This window comes from Botryllus schlosseri, chromosome 16 (assembly GCF_051294905.1).
Source record: "Botryllus schlosseri isolate E-star chromosome 16, Bs_hap1, whole genome shotgun sequence".
Taxonomy (NCBI): domain Eukaryota; kingdom Metazoa; phylum Chordata; class Ascidiacea; order Stolidobranchia; family Styelidae; genus Botryllus; species Botryllus schlosseri.
In genome coordinates, this window is record NC_137251.1 from 17,913,647 (window position 1) to 17,938,933 (window position 25,287).

General features: G+C 40.5%; 2 protein-coding genes and 2 long non-coding RNA genes across 11 annotated transcripts in view; 3 read left to right on the plus strand and 1 right to left on the minus strand.

Moving 5' to 3' along the window:
- LOC145459267 (uncharacterized) overlaps window positions 1–25,287 on the plus strand; it is a 182,332-nt gene that overhangs the window by 138,821 nt on the left and 18,224 nt on the right. The window lies entirely within an intron of this gene.
- Window positions 1,616–8,900, plus strand: LOC145458949 (uncharacterized). Its single transcript, XM_080337463.1, has 4 exons — window positions 1,616–1,888; window positions 2,964–3,020; window positions 5,729–6,033; window positions 8,553–8,900. Exons 1-4 carry the CDS (start codon window positions 1,654–1,656, stop codon window positions 8,772–8,774), a joined length of 819 nt encoding a protein of 272 aa, XP_080193589.1. The 5' UTR covers window positions 1,616–1,653; the 3' UTR covers window positions 8,775–8,900.
- LOC145459256 (uncharacterized) overlaps window positions 10,427–25,287 on the minus strand; it is a 128,688-nt gene continuing 113,827 nt past the window's right edge. For 4 of the 8 annotated variants that reach the window (XM_080337906.1, XM_080337912.1, XM_080337904.1 and 1 more), the window contains 3 exons: window positions 15,191–15,256; window positions 14,059–14,119; window positions 10,427–11,019 (listed from right to left, as the gene is read on the minus strand). In XM_080337906.1, the coding sequence (XP_080194032.1) occupies window positions 10,950–11,019; window positions 14,059–14,119; window positions 15,191–15,256 (197 nt within the window). In that variant the 3' untranslated portion in view covers window positions 10,427–10,949. Of the gene's footprint in view, window positions 11,020–14,058; window positions 14,120–15,190; window positions 15,310–25,287 lie in introns of all 8 variants that reach the window. The other 4 variants (XM_080337905.1, XM_080337910.1, XR_013921319.1 and 1 more) reach the window with 3 other exon arrangements.
- Window positions 21,366–24,778, plus strand: LOC145459275 (uncharacterized). Its single transcript, XR_013921327.1, has 2 exons — window positions 21,366–24,457; window positions 24,538–24,778. It is a non-coding gene; the product is annotated as an uncharacterized LOC145459275 (long non-coding RNA).

Below are 25,287 nucleotides of genomic sequence, written 5' to 3' on the forward strand. Positions count from 1 at the left end.
ACAGTTTTATTGAAAGATTTGATTTAGGATTTAAGATTTGAATAGGCAATATCGGAAATTGAATAGTATATTCATATTGAAATAAATCCAAATATTTTAGCCTGTCAGGGGTAATCGTCAGCAACCAGTAGTTTATTTCAATATGAATATTTTATTCAATTCTATGTTGAAGTTCTGTACCTCCAAGAAGTTATTCAATATCAGAATGGTAAAATATCATCGCAATAGACAATAATTGGTCAACTTGCGATCCATGACATTAACAAATCGACATACTTCTGTTCACATAAAACGGGTTAGTGGTTCGTGTCACCTTGGCGTCTCTCCACAAAAAAACAAGAGACGAATGTACCAAATGAATTCTGCAATATAGGGTTGCTGATGCTAAGAAAATAGCTACTTCGATTGGGAATTCACGGATTGCGCGAATGAAATTGTAAAAGTCCAAAGTAGTAATGTTATCGATCACTCCTTTAATTTTCAAGAGGACTCAAGTCGGTAGAAGTCAACATATATCGCATAGACACGATCAACAACAAGCTGAGAATAGCATAATGCAAGATTATTTGAAAATAGATTTTATTACTGCCAGGTTGAAACATTTTCGACGTTTTCATTCAGTAAAAATTTCGTTTTATCTCGAAATTACCTTGAAAGGAAATTACAATTGTATCTATTTTTCGTTATTTTGAGGCAATCTCTTACAGGTGTGTAAGCCCGTCCGGTCGGTCAAGTATATATATTAGCAAAAGAGTTGCCAGATTTAGGCTTGAACCGAGCTAGCGCGTGGAAAGGCATTTAAAGAATGACAGACAGATGAAAGATCAAGATCGAACATTGTTAAATCGGGCATTAGGCCGAGGTGGATGTAAGATTGAGAGACCGTACTTGGTAATTACGAAATCCTCCTATCTGTTCATTACCTCGAATTGTGTGTTGCGTATCGTATTGTACATTGTGCGTGTCTTGAGTGGATATGAATAAGAAAAACCGCTGGTTATGATTAAGCTACACCAGTCATTCACTGGTACAGCCGAGGTTCGCAGGAGGTGAACATCCCACCCGACTTATACAGCAGATGTCACACAGATGCAGTAAATATTCATTATCATATTTTTGTTTTGTGAGAAAATCATGTATCAACAGTTTTGTTCTTTAACACTGTCGTTGATGCACAGTTCAGTTTGTGCGCCAGATTTTTATCGTAATGTATTAGACGCGTAACGCGGTAGGATATCGTTTTTGTGGCTGACGTGAAATTTTGGGGTTCGTCGAAGGCTTGTAGATTAGCGTAAGGACTCACCAGATAAGTAAAAGTTTAGAACCACTGAGATAGACAAAATGGAAGGGCGTTGGGCAGGAATTGAGTCTAAAATGCGCTACGCATCGCGATTCTACATCGGCGAGCGTGATTTCAGTTTATCTGACTTTCGGATCTATATATTCAGCTTCATTATATACTGTCGTGTTATGTAAGAGAAACCTGATCTTTTGATAGCGTCAGCGTCGTGGTTAGATAAAACTTTCCGTGCGAACTATTCGTTTATTTACCCTCGTTTAAACGATGCTCAAGAATGCGGGAATATGCCATCGTATAGGCTTATAAAGTAACACAATAATCAATTCTCTATCACTATTTAGAATTAGGACATAATGCAGATCATATGGTCGAGTATTGTCGTAGCGTTCTTAGTCGGACTGGCTATTTGTCAAGAAAATGAAGACACATTTATGTGTAGAAAAGTCGGACGAGATTCTCATTCGTACGGAACTGCGACGGGAGAGCAAGTCGAAATCAAAACCGGGACCACAAAGCCTGGAGAGGAAACACGAACGAGAAAGGATGACGTTATCGATATAATGTTGGAGAGAATCCGTGTTCTAGAAAGTACGTTTGGTAGATGGGGATTGATAACTATGTAGGGTCGTGCGAAATCGTGCATATATACCTTTGTGATTCGATTATTATTCGAGTGTCACCCATGACGACGCCACAACAGTAGAATAATGCGATGATTTCAACCTTTATGTGACCGCATTGAACAAAATACCATTTTTACATCGCATTGTAGATTGTTTGGTATTTTTTCGAGGATACCTATTTCGTTCCAGTTAATGGAAATTTTGCGTTTTGATCGCGACTTCACGGAAACCCCATTTCCAGTGGCGTGCGTATAGCTTTGGGGCACGTGTTCCGTATACTGTGATACGATCAATCGCGGTTTCAAGGATCCCACCGTGGGAAAAAGTACCGAAACTATAATTCTTGTTGATAAAATAACTGTTAGTGGAAAAGGACGTGTAATGTCTGTACTCTAAAAATTCGTCTCTCGCTACGCGAATCGAATCATTAGAATAATACACGATTCTGATTCGAACACTAGAATCATGGTGTGCAGCCCTATTTATAACAATAGTAGGGCTGGACATATCAATTCAATCACTCCAGTCTGAATCTGGTATCCATTTGGGTGACTCAAGCCGAGTAGTGTTGGCTAAGAGCCATTGTCTTAAGTGCTGAAATTGCAAGCTCCTTCTTGCTGTATCAATGGAAATTGTCAGTGCGATACGTTCCCGCCACTCTCAAATTGTAATGAAATATTACTGTCCGCAAATCTGAAGTAATTGATTTAATTAACTTAAACCGACGGGATTGTTTACAACGAGATCGCATACAAGGTACTTGTTTGTACGCCTAAAGTTCCTCTTACTGTTAATACGTCATAACGAATGGTACACTGCAATTCTACACGAACCAAATCGTGGGGGTAATAGCTCCCGTGTATATCGAGTACGGAAATTGGTTGAATGGAGCACGTCCTCGTCTAATTCATGTTGCGTTAGTAACGATGATTTTGGAATATTGATTTTCAATGGCTTGTTTCCCGGCGACATTGATATTTCCTGTGGAAACGACTTACCTCACTTTCTTGTGATTTACATATTGTTTTTATTCTTTGAAGGGCGCGTGTCTATGCTGGAGCGGGAAAGGAACATGCCTTCTCCTCGTGCAGACCCAGGTAACATTCATACGTTCTCACATAATCACATCACTATCAGATATTCAATTTCGACTCTCATTTGAAGTGGTTTTGACGCGTCTTTGAAATCGTGACTTCTATACTCGAGTATCAACGATGACTACTATGTTGGTCAAAGTATTGTCATCGTTGGTACTCATGTATAAACGTATGACAGCCAATGTTGAAGCCAGATTATACCGATGGTAGAAAATAGATATAGGCTACTAGAAACGTTTGGGTGTTGCCGAGTAAAACTATGATAATTCGAGGAGTTCAACTGCGCTACTGCTAGGTATTTTTTTGCATTAAAAACAATAAATTATGCGTATAGATGTTTATTTACTATGAGATCTTACTTTATATAGGAAGAGTCTCTGTTGTCGAGTAAACTAATTTGTTTCATTTATCGGGCAAGGGTGATTGTTGCAGATAAAATCTCCTTTTATAACGCAAGGATATGTTCCATTCAGATTCTTGCTTATCGAATCAATTCGGTCGTTGAGATATTACAATCTAATGCAAGGCACACTTTTAGCAACCACGTTTTTAAAAAGCTTACATCACTACAATGCTGTGCTCTCGAATATAGGCAACTGACATAGCTACCACAAAAGGAGTAATATTTTATGAAATAAGTTCAAATACAACAACAGACGCGTGTTGGTGACCCCTGATCTAATGAATTCTCGGTTCATGTATGAACTACTCGTTAATATCCCGTCAATCTTCCGGTGTATCTGATACTGCTATATGCGGTAAAAATATCCGCCTTCTATAGCAGTAAAATTTATCTTCCCGCTCTATAGTAAATGAATCTCAGGCTCACGTGTGGCCTCTGCATTTTAGAGCATTAAAATTTCTGCACGTTACACAGAATAATCAAACTCAGCAGACCCACGTGAGCATCCAAATGAAATGGTATGCGTTCTGTCAAAAAATACTCCACATTCTTTGACAAGTCTCTAAACATTGAGAGATCGAAAACAGAACATGTTGGATGCAGCTAAGAATGCAGAATTTAATCATGTTTTTGGGAAATTAGTGAGAAACAAAGATTTCGAGATGACTCATATTTTTAGAGGCTGCATGGGATGTAGTTTCGAGATAAGCTCGGATTGAATTGTCACCGAATGCGACGTGTTGTTGCCAATACAAACCACGGCATCACAAAGGCAGTAATTCTCACAGCGATTGTGGCTTCACGACGTTTGTTTGTCGTGAGGATAATCCGTAAAGGACGCTATTGTTCTTAAATTCATTCCCGATATCGTTTTGAACTTGCGCTTCAGCGATAATGACTTAGATATTGGCCGTATGACGTCAAGCCCGCAGCCACATACGAGAGTATAGTAATTGAAAGTATTCAGTCGGCACATGTTGCGCTTTTTCGGACAGGAGTGGTCAACGTATTCAACTATGCTATAGGTACTCAAGTAAAATTAAGAAATTGTATGTAGAAGTACCGATTTTTAACACACGTCAAAACTACTACCGAACAGAAAATGAAGGTCTCAGATGTACTAAATTACGTGATCTCAAAAAGCATACTTGTTTCGAGGGTCGCATATATGATTTTAGCAGGGAATCGGTGGTGACTACTTTTTAATTGAGAGATGCATCTTTGCGACTAAGGCAATATGCGAAATGACACCGCGGATAGGTACGATTTCCGAAAATATTTTCAGTTCCCGTAATAGAGGGGCTAATACTTATAGTCGATTTCACGCACAAAATGCTGCAAGCATATATTAAGGCTAATTTCTTACTTACGAAATCCATAGTAGAGGAGTGGAAGTAGCCGAAAACATAAACACATGAATAAGCTGGACAAATAGTAGTATAATTCTACTCGAGTATTCTTAAAAAGTACAAGTACTTCGTCACTGACCAATCCTGGTTTCGTGAAGGAATTTACCTCAAGTATTCAAGTTTGTTACAGTTCCTTTATGAAAATCTGCCATTCGTCGTCAACCACTATATATATATAACACTCGTAAATCAAGATAGTCATGACTTCAGAAGATCGGGAAGCAACAAGTGTGCGAGGGAATTTCCAAAATTCAGTTTTTTTTTCATGAACCGTTTTTGTAAATCAACTTACCACCGTAAAATTAACCTCTCTATGAACACTTGCTACAAATGGAGTTATCTGACGCTACATCTTCTTGTTATAACCACAGGAAATTATATTACACACGAATATTTCACAACATAGAAATGTCAGTGGTTAGTAGAACCCGGAAATATCGGTTCGCCAATAATTTCGAGTTGATATCAAACTTTGAAACAAATATCAGCGGTAAAAATATTGGCGATTTTCCTGACTTCCCAACGTATAGTATTAGGGGGTCAAATAACTATATTCTGCGACTGCCAGACTTGAACTATTTCTCATATAGCTTGCAGGAGTGAAGACGCAGCATTTCAAGCTTATTTCGTGTCCAAGCATATGGCAATGGTTGTAAAACTGGTCTAGTAAATGCCTTGAAGTTTTGAAAATGCGCCTTAAGCTGCACGCCATATCCTTTGAATATTATCGGTGAAGGTGCTAGTTATCGGTTTTATCATTATCGGCTTAAATATCCGATATCTGGGCTCTAGTGCTTGATATATTTTCACAGAACGCATGTTGGCAGTAAACATGAAATTCACAGCATGTTCGCACCAGCAAGCAATTATATTGACTGCGATCTCATATTTTAAAGGAAATTTATTCGATACCACGGGAACGCCTATTCCGCCAGAAGAAACAACGCCCACTCCCATGATACCCGAATCTAGCGACCACTGCCAGATATACCACAGAGAACGATGCTTTACCTTCGTTAGTAAGAAGCTGGGCGCGATCGGACTGAAGGAAGCGCAAACAAAGTGCAGGGCTTTGAACGGAGAGTTGGCCAACGTTTATGACGAGGATCACTTTGGCAAAATTGAGGATTACCTGCTCCAAAACACGGAAGATGACGGCGGGAAAGAATTCTTCATTGTTGGGATGACATACAATGTAAAGGTAATTCTATAAAGTCAAACCACAATCTACTTAAACTGCCATTTTAAGCTAGCCTAAGGCTTTCCTCGACGTCTATGCGAACCACAACAGCGATTAGATGTACAGTATCTTGACAGAAAATACACAAATTACCCTTTTTGTTAATCCGACGATTATTATTATTATTATTATTATTACAAATATGAGTGGTGCTTTTCGCCATTTATGGCCTTGTGCGCCACGGTCATCAGGAAATTCAAATCAACCAGTAACTAAATGAACTTATTACAACTTATCACAAACTCGGCGACGGCGGTGGACAATTGCGATGACTAGAGTAGGTTGCGTATGGTGAACGGTGATAATCCGACGATATATCGGCCACAGTGGAGCAATGCGACCAGATTGTCCAGATTATCATCAAGCGGCGGTGATTCGATTAAAGGGTTCTGTATATATGACATCTTATGAATATTAGCCAAAGAAAGGCACGACAAAAAGTAGGATATAACAAATGCGGGTTGACCTAAAGCAGGGGTGTCAAACATAAGGCCCACCAAATCATTTCATCCCGCCTGTGAAACTAATTTGAAAAATGGATGTATTATCCAGTACATTTCTTACAAATGTTGAGATTTTTTGTACGAAATATTATCATCAAATAATTCCTCAAGATACCAAATGTCGAGTATGTTGTGTTCAATTATTAATGGGCCACATTATAGCCACCCGACAGTGGTGTTGTGGTCTCACTCTAGTCACCACCAGCAAGGAAGGGCCGTCATTTACACCCAATTCAGAGATGGCAAAAATGCACGCTGAATTCCATGGATAATATAATTGTTACACAAAAATATAATGAAGATATCTGTGGAAGCACTCCCAATTTCGCTCATGACTTAACAGCACCTCTGCAGACGGAGAAACCCGAATCGCGATAATGAACCAGATTTAATATGTCTCTCGTATTCCTCATAACGCATACACATATCGTCCTTAATGCTACTGTTTAAGCAGTTTATATTACCGTATATTACCGCCATAATTTTGCTAATTACATTGTTCGCTAATAAAGGTGTTGCTAGAGTAGAACCCTATGATCCGTTATAATGTAATATATTAATGTGTAAGCTTAAAAATTGAGTATTCAAGCAAAAAACAAGGGTAAGAAATTTCAATCATTTGAATGGTCCGGCCCGCGAGGGATAACATGGTTTGAATCCGGCCCGCGATGTAATTTGAGTTTGACACCCCTGACCTAAAGTTACTACACATTTTTCTGAACTCATGGTTTGTCCCGTAGAGGCTACCGTATGAGAAAACCGTACACGGGCATACTAGATAGTGGCCCACCACAGCAAGCTTACTACGCCCGTTATTCATGTGGTTTTGATTACACGGCTTTGTCACAGAATACAGACATAATCATTACATGTAAACTTCATGTAAACAACTTTATGCATCCGGTAGTTTGTTTGTTTGTTTGTTTTATTACATCTTTGGCGCTTATCGCTATTATAGTCATTTGCGCCCAGTACATGAATTTCATAAATTTCAGAAGTCTTTATGCTTTTGCTCCTGGAACGCGATCTTTAGCTGCCATCTTTCAAGAGTTCGGCTCTCTCTTCGTCTGGGCTTTTCAATGCGCTGTGTTACAGCGGGATCGGCGATGAGGAGCTAAGTTAAACCTCCGACACATAGAAACATGGCAGAGCCGTGACTCGAACCACCAACCATTGGTGTCGTGACTGCAGAGTTTAACCAACTGCGACACTCGCTTCCCCATGCATCCGGTAGTGGTTGGATGTTGATATCCGGTGAAGCAATGTCGCGTGCAGACGTACCAGAGACGCTAACATTTGGCGAACGTCCCGATACAAACAGTTTTGTTTTGTCACGAAATAACAGCATGCCTCTTAATTCATTCCAACGTCAGACCAGAGATCGAAAACAATTGTTTGACCGTGTGTAGTCGCTGATGTGTGCTGTTTTGCAAGGAACACAATAGGATTTAGTCCGACCGTACGCATACAATGCAGTTCCGTGCAAGTAATATAGATCAGACTCAATAGCGGCTTAAGAATGCCGGCTAGTTGGTCATTAATTTATTGATTTTTTCATCAGTTTATAACACCACAAGATTGCGAAAAAGTGAAACTGTAGGAAGGTGGCGAAACGACTTGGAGTAGTATTCAATCAGACACCCCACAGGCCCACACCCCTGACCTAAAGCTTGTAAATAGGAGGAATGCACACTGGATGAAAATTAGTAAACGATCAAAATGAAGTGCTGGCATGTGTCTGTAGGCGAGGTCGATAAGTCAGATCGTGGTCCGGTAATCTTGAGAGCTGTTTGGTGTTTATTGTCGGATTCGGATTGAGAGGATTAGTCTGATTGAAAGACTACTTCCAAGTCGTTTCGACTCCTTAATATATTTTCATTTTATCACAATCTATTGGTATTTCGAAGTGATGAATATAAACGAATCAATGACTGAATGAATGAAAGTCACCATAACTTTGAATTCTCAATTTTACAGAAAAACACGGTGTCTCTGCGAGGTGGCGTCAGAGCACACTTTGTGAAATGGTATTCGGACGACTATCCGAACACGAGAAATCGATACAACACGAGAATCCACATTCAAGTGAATCATTCCGCAGGGAACGGAAACGACGGAATGTACAACGTGTCTCCTTCCGCTCGGGCGAAGAGCGCTCTCTGTGAAATTCACCCCAGACATTTGTTAAGGACGAGATGAAACTGTGACATTTTATTGCTTATTGCCATTCCGAAGACTGGTTCCAAGAACTCATTCAGCCCATCCTTTCCGTTTATATTTTGATAAGAGACTAATATATATTGAATATAAATAAGTGTTGAATGTGCAGGTTATGTTATCCACTAAGTTATATCAATATCCCAGCCACGCCTGAAAATGCAGTAGTTCGGTGCTTGGACAATGACGCATGGCGCAAGGGAGAGTTACGGTAATATATGATGTCTTTCGCAGATCGCTGTCACGATTGCGTTTGTTGATTGTGCGCGACTTTGTTGCTGAGATTAACATCGTGCCTATGATTTTAATACAGAAAACAATAGTTTAATCGTTTTTCTTCTTCTGAATATAGGCAATAGGCATACATGTAAAAGAACTACTGTAGCTGATGATCCGCGGTATAAAAACTGCTGCAGATACTTTATTAAGGCGGCCAGCCACCAAGGCAGCCGCAGCCAGACTATAGATAACCTCCGTAGGTTAGTTATCCATAGCCAGCCAGACACCAAAAAGAGGAAGTGAAATCACGAGGCATAGCCAAGTTATTCGCTACCATAACTGCCATAGTGGGCAGCATAGAGCAAGGATTCTTCATGCATTGCATATTTAGTAGAATGGCACATGGACCGGAGCCGGATTGGATATCCGGCCGGATTTTCACATTTCTGGCTGCAGCCAGATTTTGCCGGATTAGCACTTATTCTGGTACGGCCGTAGTCCGATCGGAGCATGATCAGTACTTTTTTTACAAAGAAAGGGGCAGCCTTGTCATCTTCCACCCTGGAGTCGATATAGTTACTAAACAGTTCATGGAAATGAACCGCATGCCAAAAAGAAGTTGACATAATTAGGCTAATTCAGATAAGGGTTGGGCTTGATGTTTGGGTTTATAAGTTCCTGTTTGCATTGTTTCAATCAATATTCAACACCAGCCCGTGAGTAGATGGTTACGGTCGAAGTTTTTCTGAATGGATCACGGTCATTTCCAGAATTAGGCCTAGGAGTTGGAGCGGAGTCAGACCAGGGAAATAAAAAAGCGGATCGAAGTCGGACCAGAGAATTTGTCGATCCACCCCGCACTAATATATAGAGGGGACTTTTCTGTAGATTATGCATTGCAGTTTAGGACTTGTGAGATATTATTCTCTATAGCATGTTTAAATAAGCACCTGTGAATTCGGAACTTTGTGGACCCAATCATAACCTACCCCTACGCTAGTCCCTATTCCATAACCCTAACTCCGAACCTATGGATACAAACTGAGTGTCGAATTCACCAGGTGCCGGCTATCACAATTCTATTTAGTGGCACATTCATTTTCGAATTTACTAATCAAATAGGCTATTGATCAATTCTCATAATAATAATAATAATAATATGTATTCCATTCCATTCCTTTGTTTCTTCACGTCAGCTCCCCCGTCATCCAGCGCTATATTACAAATATTTAGATTCTAGACTATACGTAGGTTTGTTATCTATAGATATATTAAGGTTCTGTTCCGTAGTCATCTGAACAATTTTCTCTCTGTAGTCGAATGGTAAGCAATATATCTCAATCGACTATAGATTACTAATGAATCAACTAAATTCCTGTCCACATGCATAGTTGCATATGCAGAAAGAAACAGTGTCATAATGAACCTGAATTTACAATAAACAAGTCTTTTGAAGAAACTGTTTACTGCAAGTGAGCGTGAATGTTATTCGAATGAAATAAGATGTTGCTTTCACAGCAAAACGGATTATTTGTAAAATATGCAACTATGACATCAATCAACAGACTGCGTTATGGAAATTGGTAGCGACGAGAAATTAGTGACCTATTGATACATATCATCTCTAGAATAATCAACGAGCATCACTCACGACGAAATGATGATCGGCAGTTTGAAGGAACCTTGGACATGACGTAAACATTGGTCTTCAAAAATTAGTAACAATTCCTAATGTCCTATGTGAGAGACTTTCGTTCGGCATATCGTAAAAAGCCGAACCATTATTCGCAGATATAGAGACGAGTGCCCTATGTAACGATATCTTTTGTATATAATACATGAGATAACAGATTGAAGCTACAAACAGCATATTGTTAATACAATTGAAAGATTATTTCTCGATTATCTAATATCACTCTAATGTCATTACCGAAACACTTACAGATTGACGCTGTTCTTCCACGCATCGAAGCTCTCTCGGTATTCAGCGAGAAGCTCTTTGTATTCCCTACAAAATGAATGAAAAACAATTTCACTTCAGCAACTAGAGCAGGAGTGTCAAACTCAACTGGAATCGCGGGCCGGATCAGTCAAATGGTCCCATTATGCTACCGCAAAATCTACACCCTTGCTTTTTCCATGAATATTCCATTATCAATCGTATTCTACAGATCATATAGGGTTTTATATGCTAGCAACACCTTCATTCGCAAACGACGGAATTTTGGAGAAAATTCCAAGATTGTTAGGCCGAATTCAGTTATTAACCGCTAAAACATTGACTCCAACGAAGGAATAAGTTTGCAAATGTCTATGCTCCAATTGTTTTAGTCGTAGTCTGGCGCTAACTCTGTGTAGACGTTGTGAGGAATACAACAGATTTAGCTGTAAACGCGGACATTAGAAATTTGTGCTTTATTAATAAATCGCGATTAGGGTTTCTATGTCTATCTTGGATCTTTTGAGTCAGAAGTGATACAGTAGTGCGATCAAATGCATTTTAATTGAACCTTTCAGTCACTTTTATGTTATCCATGCGACTTGCATATAACAGTTTCGCTTCGACTTTTCCGCTTCTGCGAATAACTACTGTATGGTTCATTTATCCATAAAAACCTGAACTCAGAGTCACGGAATTGGATGTCAGTGTCACCAATTTGTTCCTGATCGTGACTATAACACCCTCGTAGGATGATCATAATGTGACCTATGATCTTGACATTTGCTGCCTTGTGGGCAATATTTCTTACGATAAGATTTCAACATTTGTCAGCAATGTGCTGGATATCCCATGCATTTTTCAATCTACTCAGAATTGCTTCGCGGGCCGGATGAAATCGTCTGCCGGGCCGTATGTTTGACACCCCTGAACTAGAGGCATGGACCGGAGCCGGACTGGATATCCTGTCTGATGTTTTTCATTTTTAGCCGGAGCCGCATCGTAGCGGGATCTACATTTTTACCGACACGGCCGGAGTCGAATCGGAGCCGTATGGCACTTTTTTGGATATGGTCAGAATCGCTATCGAGGCTATTGATGAACGTGACTGTTGTGGCTACCAATTACTCGCCAGTAGCCGCCAACACAAACCTGTGTTCAAAACTGAGTTGTTACTGTCATGTTGTTTTGTTGTTGCAATACTCAATAAAAAACCTGAACCCGTACCTTATAATCTGCTGAGTTTGTAGTTTACTAGACATAGGTACTCGTATATGATTATAAACGGAGTTGTTCGGGCTGGATTCTTGAAATGACAGTGACCGTGATCCGGTCATTTCAAGAATTCGGCCTAGGAGTCGAACTGGAGCCGGGCCAGAGAATTCAAGAAGCAGGATCGGAGTCGGACCAGAAAATTTGTCGATCAGCCCCGCACTATCAGCAACGTACAATAAGGCGACACAAATAGAGCTCCCAGTGAGGGCGTGGTCAAATACGGATTATTCAGGGCCCCCCTGCAGTCTGGGACTGGATAGGATATCAATTTTAAGGGGGTCAGAGTAGAGATGGTGCGAACCCTTAAAAAGGTTCTGTTTTGTGTGACCACTAACTTGTATGAAATGTTCTCCGTGAACACGAGCGAGATTACAAACATGAGTCGTCATAATGCTCATTAGGCCATGATCGTTTTTGCTTTCCCGGGCCGCGCACGGGCGTACCTGTCCGTATTATATATATATTCGCGATATAGCCATTTAATCTGAGCGCGGTTAGTGTAACTTTAACGACATTACTCAGGGTTGTAATGACTCGAGTCATGACTCGACTCGAGTCCGACTCGAGTCACGATTTTCTGATGACTCGACTAGACTCGATTCATTTTCTAAAAATACAGAAATGACTCGACTCGACTCGAGTCAATCTGTGTATTGACTCGACTAGGACTCGAGTCATTGCGCATGAATCGAGCCAAGTCATATGACTCGAGACTCAGGTGGCCAATACCGACATTTCATTGTAATTTCGAATAATAGTTAAGTAACCACCTTATTGGAATTTCGTCTATTGGTACTGGTACTTGAAAATGAGACCAGAAACTGCTAAAAGTGAGGAAAATTAGTATATTATAAATGCGAACCATTCAATATCACCAAACTGAGTTATAAAACGTGGGTTTAACAAGACTTTCACAGGAAACTTAGCAATCAACACAATGACTTGGACTCGGACTCGAGTCATAATGCCATGACTCAGATTCGACCCTCTGCTCGATGACTTGGACTCGGACTTGACTCGAGTCAAAACTATAAAAGTGAGATTGACTTGTGACTCGGAGCCTTCTGACTGATGGGTTACAAGCTTACAACCCTGAATTACTAACGACTGGAGCGAAATGTCTTATCATGATCTCATATCAACTTATTGGTAAGATTATGACCGGTGCATATATGGGTCGCTTATTAGCAGCTACTGTTGAGTTTGGCTTAGCGGTGTGCTTACTTACACAGCCGGAGGCTGTCTGATTTCGACAACGTGACTCACGCCTATGATGCTACGATAGATATTATATAAATCACCCATGAATTCTTCAGGGGTATGTGAACCCCTTGGGAGTACGAAGCACCAAATCGGGGGATACGAGATGCATTGTGGAATTATATGCTATCTAAAGACCAGATTATTTCGCAAACCAACAACAATGGAATATTTTCTAGGCAGATTTATTCAACATTCGCCGCTGCGCGCTATTGCATGTCAATGGACACAAATTCCTGATATAGGCGGCTAAGACAACAAATGTCTGTAGCCGGATACCAATAAATATATTTGAAGGTTCGCAAATTGCATAATCCCTGGATTTATTCGAAATCGAAAGAGCGTGCTTGAATTGGCGTGTCTGAAGGGTAGCGATGAAATGGCCTGAATCTATATTTTATTGAAAATGGACAGGCGGCACGAGAAATGTATTGAAAGGTCGCGGGGTACGGCCGCTATAAAAGTTAAGAAACGCTTTCTTAATGTGATTGGTGATTTTTTTAATACTTGTTAAAGATATTCGTGGTCACATGCAGTACAAGATCCCCGTCTAAGGTAAATATCCTTACTTACATCATAGCGGCAATATATTCTTCTGAACAAGATCCTCGTTTCGGCACGGGTCTTGTATAACCTGTACGAAATAAAGGAGCCGTGAACGTGTCACACAGAACGCATGTTGGTTGCACTAAATAGCAATTGTCTGTCGCCGTATATATTCAGCACTATTTTCATCTTTTAAGTCATATAACACCCGGTCAAGGTCGGTACGGTTTACAGTCACCAGTACATCCTATCAGAGACGGAGGACTAAAAATTTTCAGCTTTTCAAAAATACATTGGAATTAGAATTATAGTCACATTTTACAAATTCAATTAAAATTAGAATTACTTAATTTACAAAAAAACTTGAAAATTGAATTAAATTTGGAATTAGAAGAAATACAACAAAAACCAAGCTCCATATCAAATCAAAATTCATTCTCGTAAGAACGAGAATGGCGAATGTCTGCTTAGCGAGCTTGGCTCGTTAGCGCTTATACACTATACAGTTCTCTTGTAGCATCTTCAGGAAAAGAAGAAATTAGATTACAATTAATATTGCAGCATAAAAACATTTTAGGCATCAGATTGCCGATATAGAACGTTCGAATTAGTCAAATTATCTCGTTGACCAAGTCTGATACGATTTCAAAATATAAAACCGAGAGCGACACATCCCGTAGGGCAGTGGTTCTCAACCTTTTTTAGACACGCCCCCCTTTTTCATAATGAAAAATTTCGCGCTCCCCTTATCGTCATATCACAAAATCCAACTGGGGTGCTAGCAACCCCAACAGATTGTTTGGTGGTATGGTCGGTTATGAATGTTGATGAGAGAATAAAAAATATGAAATTGGGTCTACATGGAGAGAAACACTCGTGTATTGGAGGTAAATCGCGCGAAGCGCGAAAATTTTTTTCAGGTGAACGTTTCTTCGCGCCCCCCAGGTTGAGAACCCCTGCCGTAGGGGAAGTCAAAATATGTTTCCTTAGATTCACGATTATCGGTATTCGTTGAATAGAAATTACAAAACGTTCAATGCGTCCATATTGTATTCATTTAATGCGCTTCTTAGCGACGAGTCGAGCATGGGTGTTAAGAAATACATGCAGTTCATATATCGATGTCACTTGTATAATAATAAGGAACGCAAAAGCATACCATCAGTTATAGTTGTATGGGGTGGGGTAGCGCTTGTAGAACTCAACGGTACAGTTGTTGCTGGGTCTGTAAAACGTATGAGAGCATTTCAGCACCTGCTATGGCTATGCAAGGTTGATCTACAATAAATTACGTCGCTTCATTCTTTTAATAACCTATTAACCAAACTTTATGCTATGTAAAAGCTAAATCTTGTATTACTTTATCTTGTATTACAATTTTTCGCGTCATTATATCGTCTTTGGTTGAAATTCGTCAACTTTCCATTTAGTTGACCTTTTTTCACAACATAATCTGAATAAGCCACCTTCACGTGCTATTTTGGCCATGTTAATTAAATATATCTCAGTAGACGTCCTAACATTTTGGCCCCTGTCGCCCCCTTCGGCATTTTCGACCCCTTGTTTCTCAATATCGACCACGTTGGGAACCGCTGCACTAGGCCTACATGTATAGGAAGTCAGCTAATTTTGCTTAGTCAACTAATCAATTATTTACATCAGCGAAATTGAAATAGAGAATGCATTGAGGTCTAACGTAAAAAATCGATCAGGCGCACGGGATCTATCTTGATTTGATATCCTCAGTGTATCATTAAAACCAAATCCGTCCGATTGGGGTACTGACTACTTTATAACTTGTTTTTGAAATAATATCTGGCGCAAGTTTAGACACCAGTATTTCACTCAAGAATACAAGTAGTTATATAGATCGGTCGCGAACTAACATGGGCTCTTATGGGTGCGGTCGCATGATAACGCGAAACTCGTGGTGGCATGCGGCTCTTATTTCTTATGGGCGCGGTCGCATGATAGCATTACGGAGATAGGGATCGGTCGCATGCTAACGTTTTCGGGTATAGGCGGCGGCGGCATGCTAACGTGAAAACTCGTGGTGGCATGCTAATGTTTTTTGGTATACGTGCGGCGACATGCTAACGACGATAAATGTGTCTGTCATGTATTCTTACGAGATCTCTGGTGACCTGCCGTTGTGTCTTATGGCGGGGGTGGCAAGCGGCTCTTATGTCATATGGCGGGGGTGGCATGCGGCTATTGTGTCTTGTGGTGGCATGGTTATCTTTTCAGGTATAGGCGCGGTGACATGGTGACCTTTCGGGTAGAGATGATTTGACTAACGTTGTGGGTATAGGCGCGGCGGATCGGTGTTGAATATGTACCAGATGAATAGTCATGTGAATGAACCTTTGTTAATGTGTATATCGTAAATTATTATATATGATGTAGTTTAGTCGTGACAAATGACCGATCGTGTTCTAAGTCTTTCCTCGCTATTGATCGCTAGCTGAATAGTACTTTCAGATCGGATTATTCGCGCCTTGTATCCCGCTGTTTCGCACCTACAGAATAGTGTGCTGTTCACAGTCTCGACTTCACCGCGATAGCACAATTTTCGCACAGCGATCAGTAGAACAACACCGCTCTAACCCAATTGTCGAATCACATAGGTCAAGCATTTTACACGAAATGAAATATTGTATTGTGGTATACAAATACGCAAACTATTCTTTCAATTCAACAAGTCTAGTTAACTGATCGATTTTCAATCTGTCGACACAGTTTTTAACACGAGTGAGTTGATATTTCTTCCCGGGTACGAGCGAGGCTTTGTTCCATTGATCCAAAACCACCTCGCCAGTATCATCCTTCAAGGTAAAACTGTATAATTTCAACTCCTTTCCGGTGCCGGAATTGACCATCTTCTCTTCTCGAGAAACACACGTTGCGGCGATCGACACGTATTCATCTTTATTCCCGTATACCGATTCACAGGTCAATAATGGGTATTCTTCAGTCGTATGTCTCGATTTTCCATGTGGGGTTACTGACGAAGCCCGTCCCAGTAATACAGCAGGTTTTCCAGTAAATTTGTCAATTTGGACCCAACCGGATTTAACCATAAGTTTTTTTCGTTTGGAGAATGCTTTCTCAATGGCCCCGAACAATTCACGATTGAAACACGTGAAAGATATCTCTTCATTATTTCCGTCGATGAATATACCTTTGAGATATTGACAAACACCACCTCTTTTGGGCGATGAAACGAATTTGACGCCGACGTGAAAATTTGAAACAGCTCCGACTTGCATACTGTTGACGCTGTTCGATGTCATATCGTTTGGTAAAGTGAGAGTCATCAACAAATCAATCGTCATTTATAGAATTAACCACGTGTTATAAAACGGGTTAACTGGCTTTGTATAACACTGATAATCCGCGTGAATAGACTTGGTTTGAAGTAGACTTTACACGAATTCTGTAGGAAATTACACCATTCACAAGTGGTAAATGACACGAATGAATTTCCTTCTTACCCAGTCACTTATCAATGTACTGTAGTGAGTATTCAAGATGTCTGTTGTTAAATCTCTGTACACCGCGATGGTATGAATGTCGCTTTTCATCGCCGCAATGCTTATGACACTCAAAACACCATTCCAATCGACGCCGTATGATCGAATCGAGTTAACCAATGCGGTAAAATCATACTTTCGAACACGGTTCACGTTTTCTCCATGTACATAGAAATCTAGTACTCCGTGGATGAATTTTTCCGTTTCGCTCAAGGTGGGAGTTGTTAAGTTATGATAATACAGATGGTAATTCTCAATAATCGTACTGGTTTTCATAACGAGTATATGTAACTATCAACTGAAAAAGTAAACCATAACACCACGAGGTGTTAAAATGGCGAAATATACCTCTCGATCACCTAGAAAGAAGAGGTCTGTGTAAGCGCGTGAAAATTAAATCTATAAATAGACACCACCGCGATTTGGTTGTTATACTTCACTATCGCAGACATAAACGTTGGTTGGAGCAGTTAGAGCAATTATTATACAATGGCCGAAGCTCAGATAGATAATCTTGATAAATTTGGTTATGAACCAAATGCATTTGAATCACAATTTGAAGAGAATGCGGATATCTTTGACGCAATTTATCCTGGCGATCTGATGACGCCGGATTTAAGGGTTGAAGCCACAGAACGCGACTCTACGACAACGATCGAAATGCGACCAAACCATGCAGATATAGCGCACCAGGCGTGGCTGAAGTCGGGTCAACTAGCTGGAGAAAGCGTGATTAATGATCTCACGAACTTGGTGACGACACCGTGTGTACCGATCGATGAGGCGGCCGTTAACCTCGAATCACTGAGTACCGAGAAGCCGTCGACTTCTGGGGTGACGCTACCACGCTCTGCTGAGTCGCTATCGGTGGTTGATACTCCTAAATCTGTATCAAACAGGAAGCTGGCTCGAAAAAGAACCATATCGACAACTGTGGGGGTAGGCATACCACCAGCTAAACAGCTTTGTAATGATAAATTGAAAAATTCGAGTCGTACTGAACCCAGACAGAAGGCTAGCAAGAAACCTGCGAAATCTAAAAGCGTGAGTGACGACGATTTTCGCGACGATGTGAAGGGTAAGAAGAAGCAGGAAGAAAAACTATGTCAATACACAGTTGACAAGATGATCACCCACCTCCAAACTATTGACGTTGTTAAACCGCATTTAGGTTCAATACTATGCTATGTTGACTCGTTGATAGAGAAAAAAAATTTGACAGTCACAAAGCTCATGACTGACATCAAACGATTGCTTGCTGTCAAGGGTCAGCGCTGGAGTGTCGATGAGATTCAACCTGAATTAAATACCGCAACCGATGAGTACTTGCATCGACTTCTAGAAATTAGAACGAAATTGAAGTATAATTTGTGATTGTGCTGTATGATTTTCCTTGTTGTGAGTGTGTATTCTGAATTTCTGTTTACCGTTTCAGATTTCACATTAGAGCCATAAATAATAGCTTCTGAAATTCAACCACTAGTGGCGCTGGCGCTCGTGTAATCTCGAATCAGCGGTTTAGGTCTTTCTCTCCGGACGTCGAGCAGCGAACAGCGTGGCTGGCTGTCTGGATATATTCGATCGCGGATTGCTGGATAAGGAGTTAATTAGTAAGTTATTCGGTACGATTACTTTGATTTATGAACGTAATATGTTATTCGTTTATCCTACAGACAAAACAAGCGTCAGAATTGAAGCAAAGAATTGCATAGGTGAGTTATTACTGTTTAGAACTAGTGAACATGATGTAATTCTCTATGTTGTTGACAGACAGAGCAAACTCAAGTTGAACGCACGAGTCTACTGGTAAGTTATCCGCTATAACACAACGTTAGTGGACATAGATTGATGTGTTGCTTGTTTTATTAAGCATAAAGAATCGAAGACACCGACAAAGAAACTAGATTGTAAGTAAGACTAGTTTAATGTTCCCCAAGTGCTGAATTTGACCGCGTGTTATTAATTTTACAGATGAGTCGACGCAGACGGAATCGTGTTCGCGAAGAACCGAATGCACCACCAGAGATTGGGGACGAACGTCAAGAAGTTGTAAATCAGAACTGGCAAGCGATAAAATCGTATGTAGTGAACAAGACTAACCATGTGTATAATATTCGAGTCATCGGTCGGGAGTTAGCGGATGTTTTCCGCGATATACAAGCTATATTTTTCTCAGAGTCGACTCGTTTCAAAATCAATTTCGCGTATGCATTTATTTTGTACCACGTCGAGACTCTAAGATTTCGTTATTTTCATGCATCGGCGAATGTTGATAGTGTACTAGAAACACCAGCAGCGATTTCAACACTAGCTAAATTCAATGACTTTGTTGAATCTGTTCGCTTGGAAATGGCGCTCGATTTATTACGAAATTCTCGACCAAACACAAAGTCGCTGCCGGTCTGTCTGACTAATGTACAGTTTTATGTATATCCTACCGACGGCATGTTGATTGGTTGTGCTGGCATTAAGCTACCGATATGGCTTGCGAGAGCGAGATGCATCATGACATTCACTCGTCGGAAGAATAATACTAAATACAATGACAATCTGTGTGCTTTTCGCTGTATTGCCCACTCGCTAGGGAAAGATACCAAAGATTTGGCTCAACAATTTACTTCGGCATATGGTATTAATGTAGAATCTGGTGTGACTCTCGACATGCTGGATGATATCGAGGACTTGTTTAATGTGGCCATATAAGTGTGCTTTTCGCTGTATTGCCCACTCGCTAGGGAAAGATACCAAAGATTTGGCTCAACAATTTACTTCGGCATATGGTATTAATGTAGAATCTGGTGTGACTCTCGACATGCTGGATGATATCGAGGACTTGTTTAATGTGGCCATATTTGTGTACACCAAGACCGAAGGTAAAGCTGTCGCAATCCGCCGTAGTACGTTTGAAGCGAAACCTGTGTACTTACATTTAGAAAGCAACCATTTATGTCTAATTACTGATATATTCCGTTACGCGGAGAGCTATCAATGTGATGTTTGTGAAAGATTTTTCAATGAACAGTATGAATTGACCAGACATAAATGTACAACAGAACCTGTTGAAGTGTTTCCCGGTGGCGTGTATAGCCCTCCACTGAACATATTTGAAAAGCTTGATTTAGAAGGGGTGTTTGTTCCTCACCAGCTTCGTTATTTCAAATACCGTATCGCGTTCGATATAGAGAGCATGTTTGAAAAGTGTGATATTCCAGATTCCTCCAAAACTTCATGGGAGTGTAAACATATTCCCATTTCTGTTAGTATATCTTCTAATGTGGAAGGGTTCTTGGAACCGTATGTAATTGTCTCGAACGGTGACCCAAACGACTTGTGTGCAGAAATGGTTGATCATTTTCATGATATTCAAAGTGAGTCATTCAGATTGTTACAGATGGAATATCAACACTACTTGGACATGCTCGAAACTAAAATTACCGAAATGAAAGCACTCGATCCTTCCGAGAAAAAAATACCTCTTGAACGTTTACAAGAGGAGTTTATGCGATATTTAAAACAAATCCCTGTTTTATCGTTCAATGGTGGTCGGTACGACTTGAACTGTCTGAAAGAGAACTTGATGGGTTTACTCGTTGATGAAAATCTGAATGTATTGAAACGAGGTAACAACTTCCTCTCGTTGACAACGAACAGACTTAAATTTTTGGATATTGTGAATTACTTGGCACCCGGGTTCTCGTACGATGCTTATTTGAAAGCCTTCAAATGTAGCGCCGCTACAGGTCATTTTCCGTACGAGTTTCTGACTAGTTTGGAAAAGCTGGATTATACGGGTCTTCCTAGCCACAGCGACTTTTACAGCTCGCTAAAGGGTCGTAATATATCCACAGCTGAATATGAAAACTGTTTGAAGGTTTGGAATGATAACAAAATGACTACTTTACGTGATTATCTCAAATGGTACAACGCAATCGATACTCACTACTTCATTGAGGGGTTAGAAAAACAATTTCAATCTTTCAAAAGTCAGTTCAGTGTGGATATATTCAAGGAAGCTGTCTCCCTACCTGGGGTTGTATCAAGGCATCTTTTCAATAGCATTCCGCGCGATTTCACCTTGTTCAATGATAAACATCAAGACCTGGTTTCGCTATTCAGAGACAATTTAGTGGGTGGACCGTCAGTCATTTTTCATCGATATCAAAAACAGGGTGAAACTCGAATCAAAGAATTGTTTTACAAGGAGAACGCTCAGATTACCCAACATGTAACAGGGCTGGACAGCAATTCGTTATACCTTTTTGCTTTGAGTGAGCCTAGTCCCACTGGTTTCCCGGTACATTGGCAACCACTCGATGCTGAGTGTACTAAATTCAAACCTGTAAAGACCGCACCAAAATGGGGGGAGACAGCAGCTCAATGGCTAAACTGGTATTCACACATTCACAATGTACATGTCCACCATGCTTTTAATGGACCCGAAATCCGCGTAGGAGCCCGTAATTACCCCGCTGATGGGTTCTATCGTAATTCAGCTGGTCAAGGGGTAATCTTGTCTTTTCTTGGGTGTCATTTTCACGCGCATCAATGCAGATTTGGCTGTGATGACCTGGAACGTCGAGAACGAACTAAACGTGTTCATGATTATTACAAAAGCCTCAATTATCAAGTCATATGTAAATGGGAATGTGACTGGCACACAGAGAAACAGGAAAATCCTGATATTGTGCGATATCTTAATGGTATCCAACCGCAATTGACTCGAATGGTATCCAACCGCAATTGACTCGAACCAAGTCTGTCACCGCGCATAAATTGATGGAGATGGTAATGACCGGTACATTCTTTGGATGTTTATCAGTCGATATTTTTACACCAAAACATTTGCAAAGGAAGTTTGTTGAACTATGTCCGATATTCAAAAATACAATGGTGTCTCGCGAGCATTTGTCAGGTCACATGAAACAGTTCGCCATTGATCGCAAATTACTCACCAAACCCACGCGCATGTTAGTTGCTTCATACTGGGGTAAGAAAATCTTGTAGACCTCTGACTTGATCAAGTGGTATGTTGAACACGGATTGATTATATCAAAAATTCATGAGGCGGTCGAATTCACCAAAAAGACATGTTTTGACAACTTTGCGAAAAATGTCTCAGACTGTCGACGGGCTGGGGACCGTGACCCTAACCTAGAGATTATTGCCCTGACGCAAAAATTAGCCGGAAACAGCAGCTATGGTCGGGTCTTGATGAATCCACGTAAATTCAAACGAACCACCTACTGTGATAAAAGTGAATTGGGTGCCCGCGTGAAGGATCGTTTTTTTGTGAAATATGACGAATTGAACGCTGATCTATTTGAAGTAACGAAGCGACCTAAAACGATCAAGTGGGGTAACTGTATTCAGGTGGGGTTCTGGGTTTATAAAAACGCTAAGCTCAAGATGCTGTCGTTTTTTTATGATTGCTTGTGTAAATATTTCCGTGACGAGTGCTTCATGCTATTAATGATGGACACAGACTCCCTCTATCTTTCGCATTCAGCCTCATTCGACGATATCCTTATCCCCGAGAAAAGGGATGAATTTTATGTGGAATACGAGAACTGGTTTCCACGCTATTTTTGTGACGAGCACCGAGCTGAGTTTTTGGCTGATCCGGTTTCTTTTGATCGATCGAGACAGTGTTGCAAAGACACGTATGCCTATTACCTTCGTCAACCGGGTTTGATGAAAGTGGAGTACGAAGGTGGTACATCCTTCTGTGGACTCCAATCCAAAAATTACTTTTGCGATGGGCCAAAGAAAAAACTGGCTTCCAAAGGCCTCCAGAAATCCAACCCAGTCGATCTGTCGGGGGAGTGAGCAAGGGGTTTCGGTGCAGAGATAGGGGTGTCTATACGTACAAACAACAGCGTAAAACATTTTCCTATTTCTATGCCAAACGCCGAGTGCTCGAGGATGGCGTGTCAACCCTACCATTAAATGTGTAATTGTATATTTTGTGTGTTATTGCATTTTATTTGTATATTTTGTGTGTCTGGTATTAATATGATTTACTTGTACTTTTTATGTGGTAATGTGTCATTTGTTTTCCAGATGGAAAACGCTATTTCATATATTGAGTCAGTAATGTCAGAATTGGATTTAAATAGTTTGCACAAAGAGACGCTTGAACTGGAGCAGGAATTAACACAGCTCTCGATTCACGGTACCGACGACAACTCACAAGACCGCACGATACCCGATCGATCCAAGGCGCGCCGTCGGGAACTAGACGAGAAATGGACCCGTGTCCGAAGTGTCTGCATAGAAGCGCTGCTTCAACTACAATTTCCTGATCGAAAGACGCCGAGTGATAACCACATCCTATTCAACAGAGCAAAGCTGATAAATTATGTGGTCTTGGGAAAAAATTGTTCGTGGATACCTCTTTTCGGTCACGAAGAGAGACAAACCTACTTGAGAACCCGCAAGCGACATCGAAAATTCCAATTTTTCCTTGATCAACATAGAGTCGCAAACAGTTTGAAACGACCTCGTTCTGACTCTGAAAGTAGCGATGCTATAACCGATGATTTTTGCAAACATGATTCTCTTGGTCATTGTGAACATAATCTGTGGTGAACACCGATAGTTTTAGGTGAAACTTTAATTACAATCTGTGGGTGTTTTCGAAATGTCAACTTGTAACGGAAACATTTTAGTAGCAATATTGTCTGATATCTGTGTCTTGTTTTTACAGATGGCTAGTGATTACATAATATCTGTTCTGGAACAAGCAGGCCTGAGTCGGTTACACGAAAAGACACTTGTACAACGCCGCGATCATGTACACTTCGTGGAGCTGTATTTGAATCGAGAGATATCGCATGAATTATACGAACAACGCGTATCGACACAACATAAAGATTTAAAAGAGTGTTCAAAAGGTGAGGTCTATAGTTGTTGGCTTTTAAAGCCCTATGAATCTCGTGTTATTAATCCTCTTATGTGGTTTATTATTTTACAGACTGGGATCAGCTGCTTGAAGACCTGAATAAAGCGTTTGTAACACTACAACTTCCACTGACGAAATTACGAGGGACAGATGAAGAATTCATAACCCGTGGAAAATTGTTAAATCGAACTCTACTGGGTTTATATATTCCACTAGAACAAGATGACTACAACAGTGGATATTCCCAACCTTGTTGATATATAAACACATGCACTTTATCGAGTTTTCAATAAACAACAAATAATGGAATTGATCCACCCATTCGCGTGTATTGTGAGTGGTCCTTCAAGAAGTGGGAAGACTACTTTTGTCGCAAAGCTGATTAGGCATCCGACATCAATGATTAAACCAAGTGTATCCAGGGTCGTATATTGTTACAATAATTATCAGGAGGTTTTCAAGACGATGCATAATGTAGAATTCCACGCCGGTCTAGATATTTTAGAAGAGTTGAAGGTTTGCTCTGAAGACACCTTGATTATAGTGGATGATTTCATGACCGAGACAGCGAAAATTGCAGACTACTTTACAAGATTTTCTCATCATTCAGCCAAGTCAATTTGTTACGTCACACAGAACCTGTACCACAAGGGTAAAGGAGCACGTGACTTGAGTCTTTCAAGCTCGTATATGGTGATTTTCAAGAATCCGCGCGACCAACAGCAGATCAGTTTTCTTGGTCGACAAATGTACCCAAACTCCAGATTTTTAACAGAGGCTTATCGTGACGCTGCTAGACAACCTCATAGTTATTTATTCCTC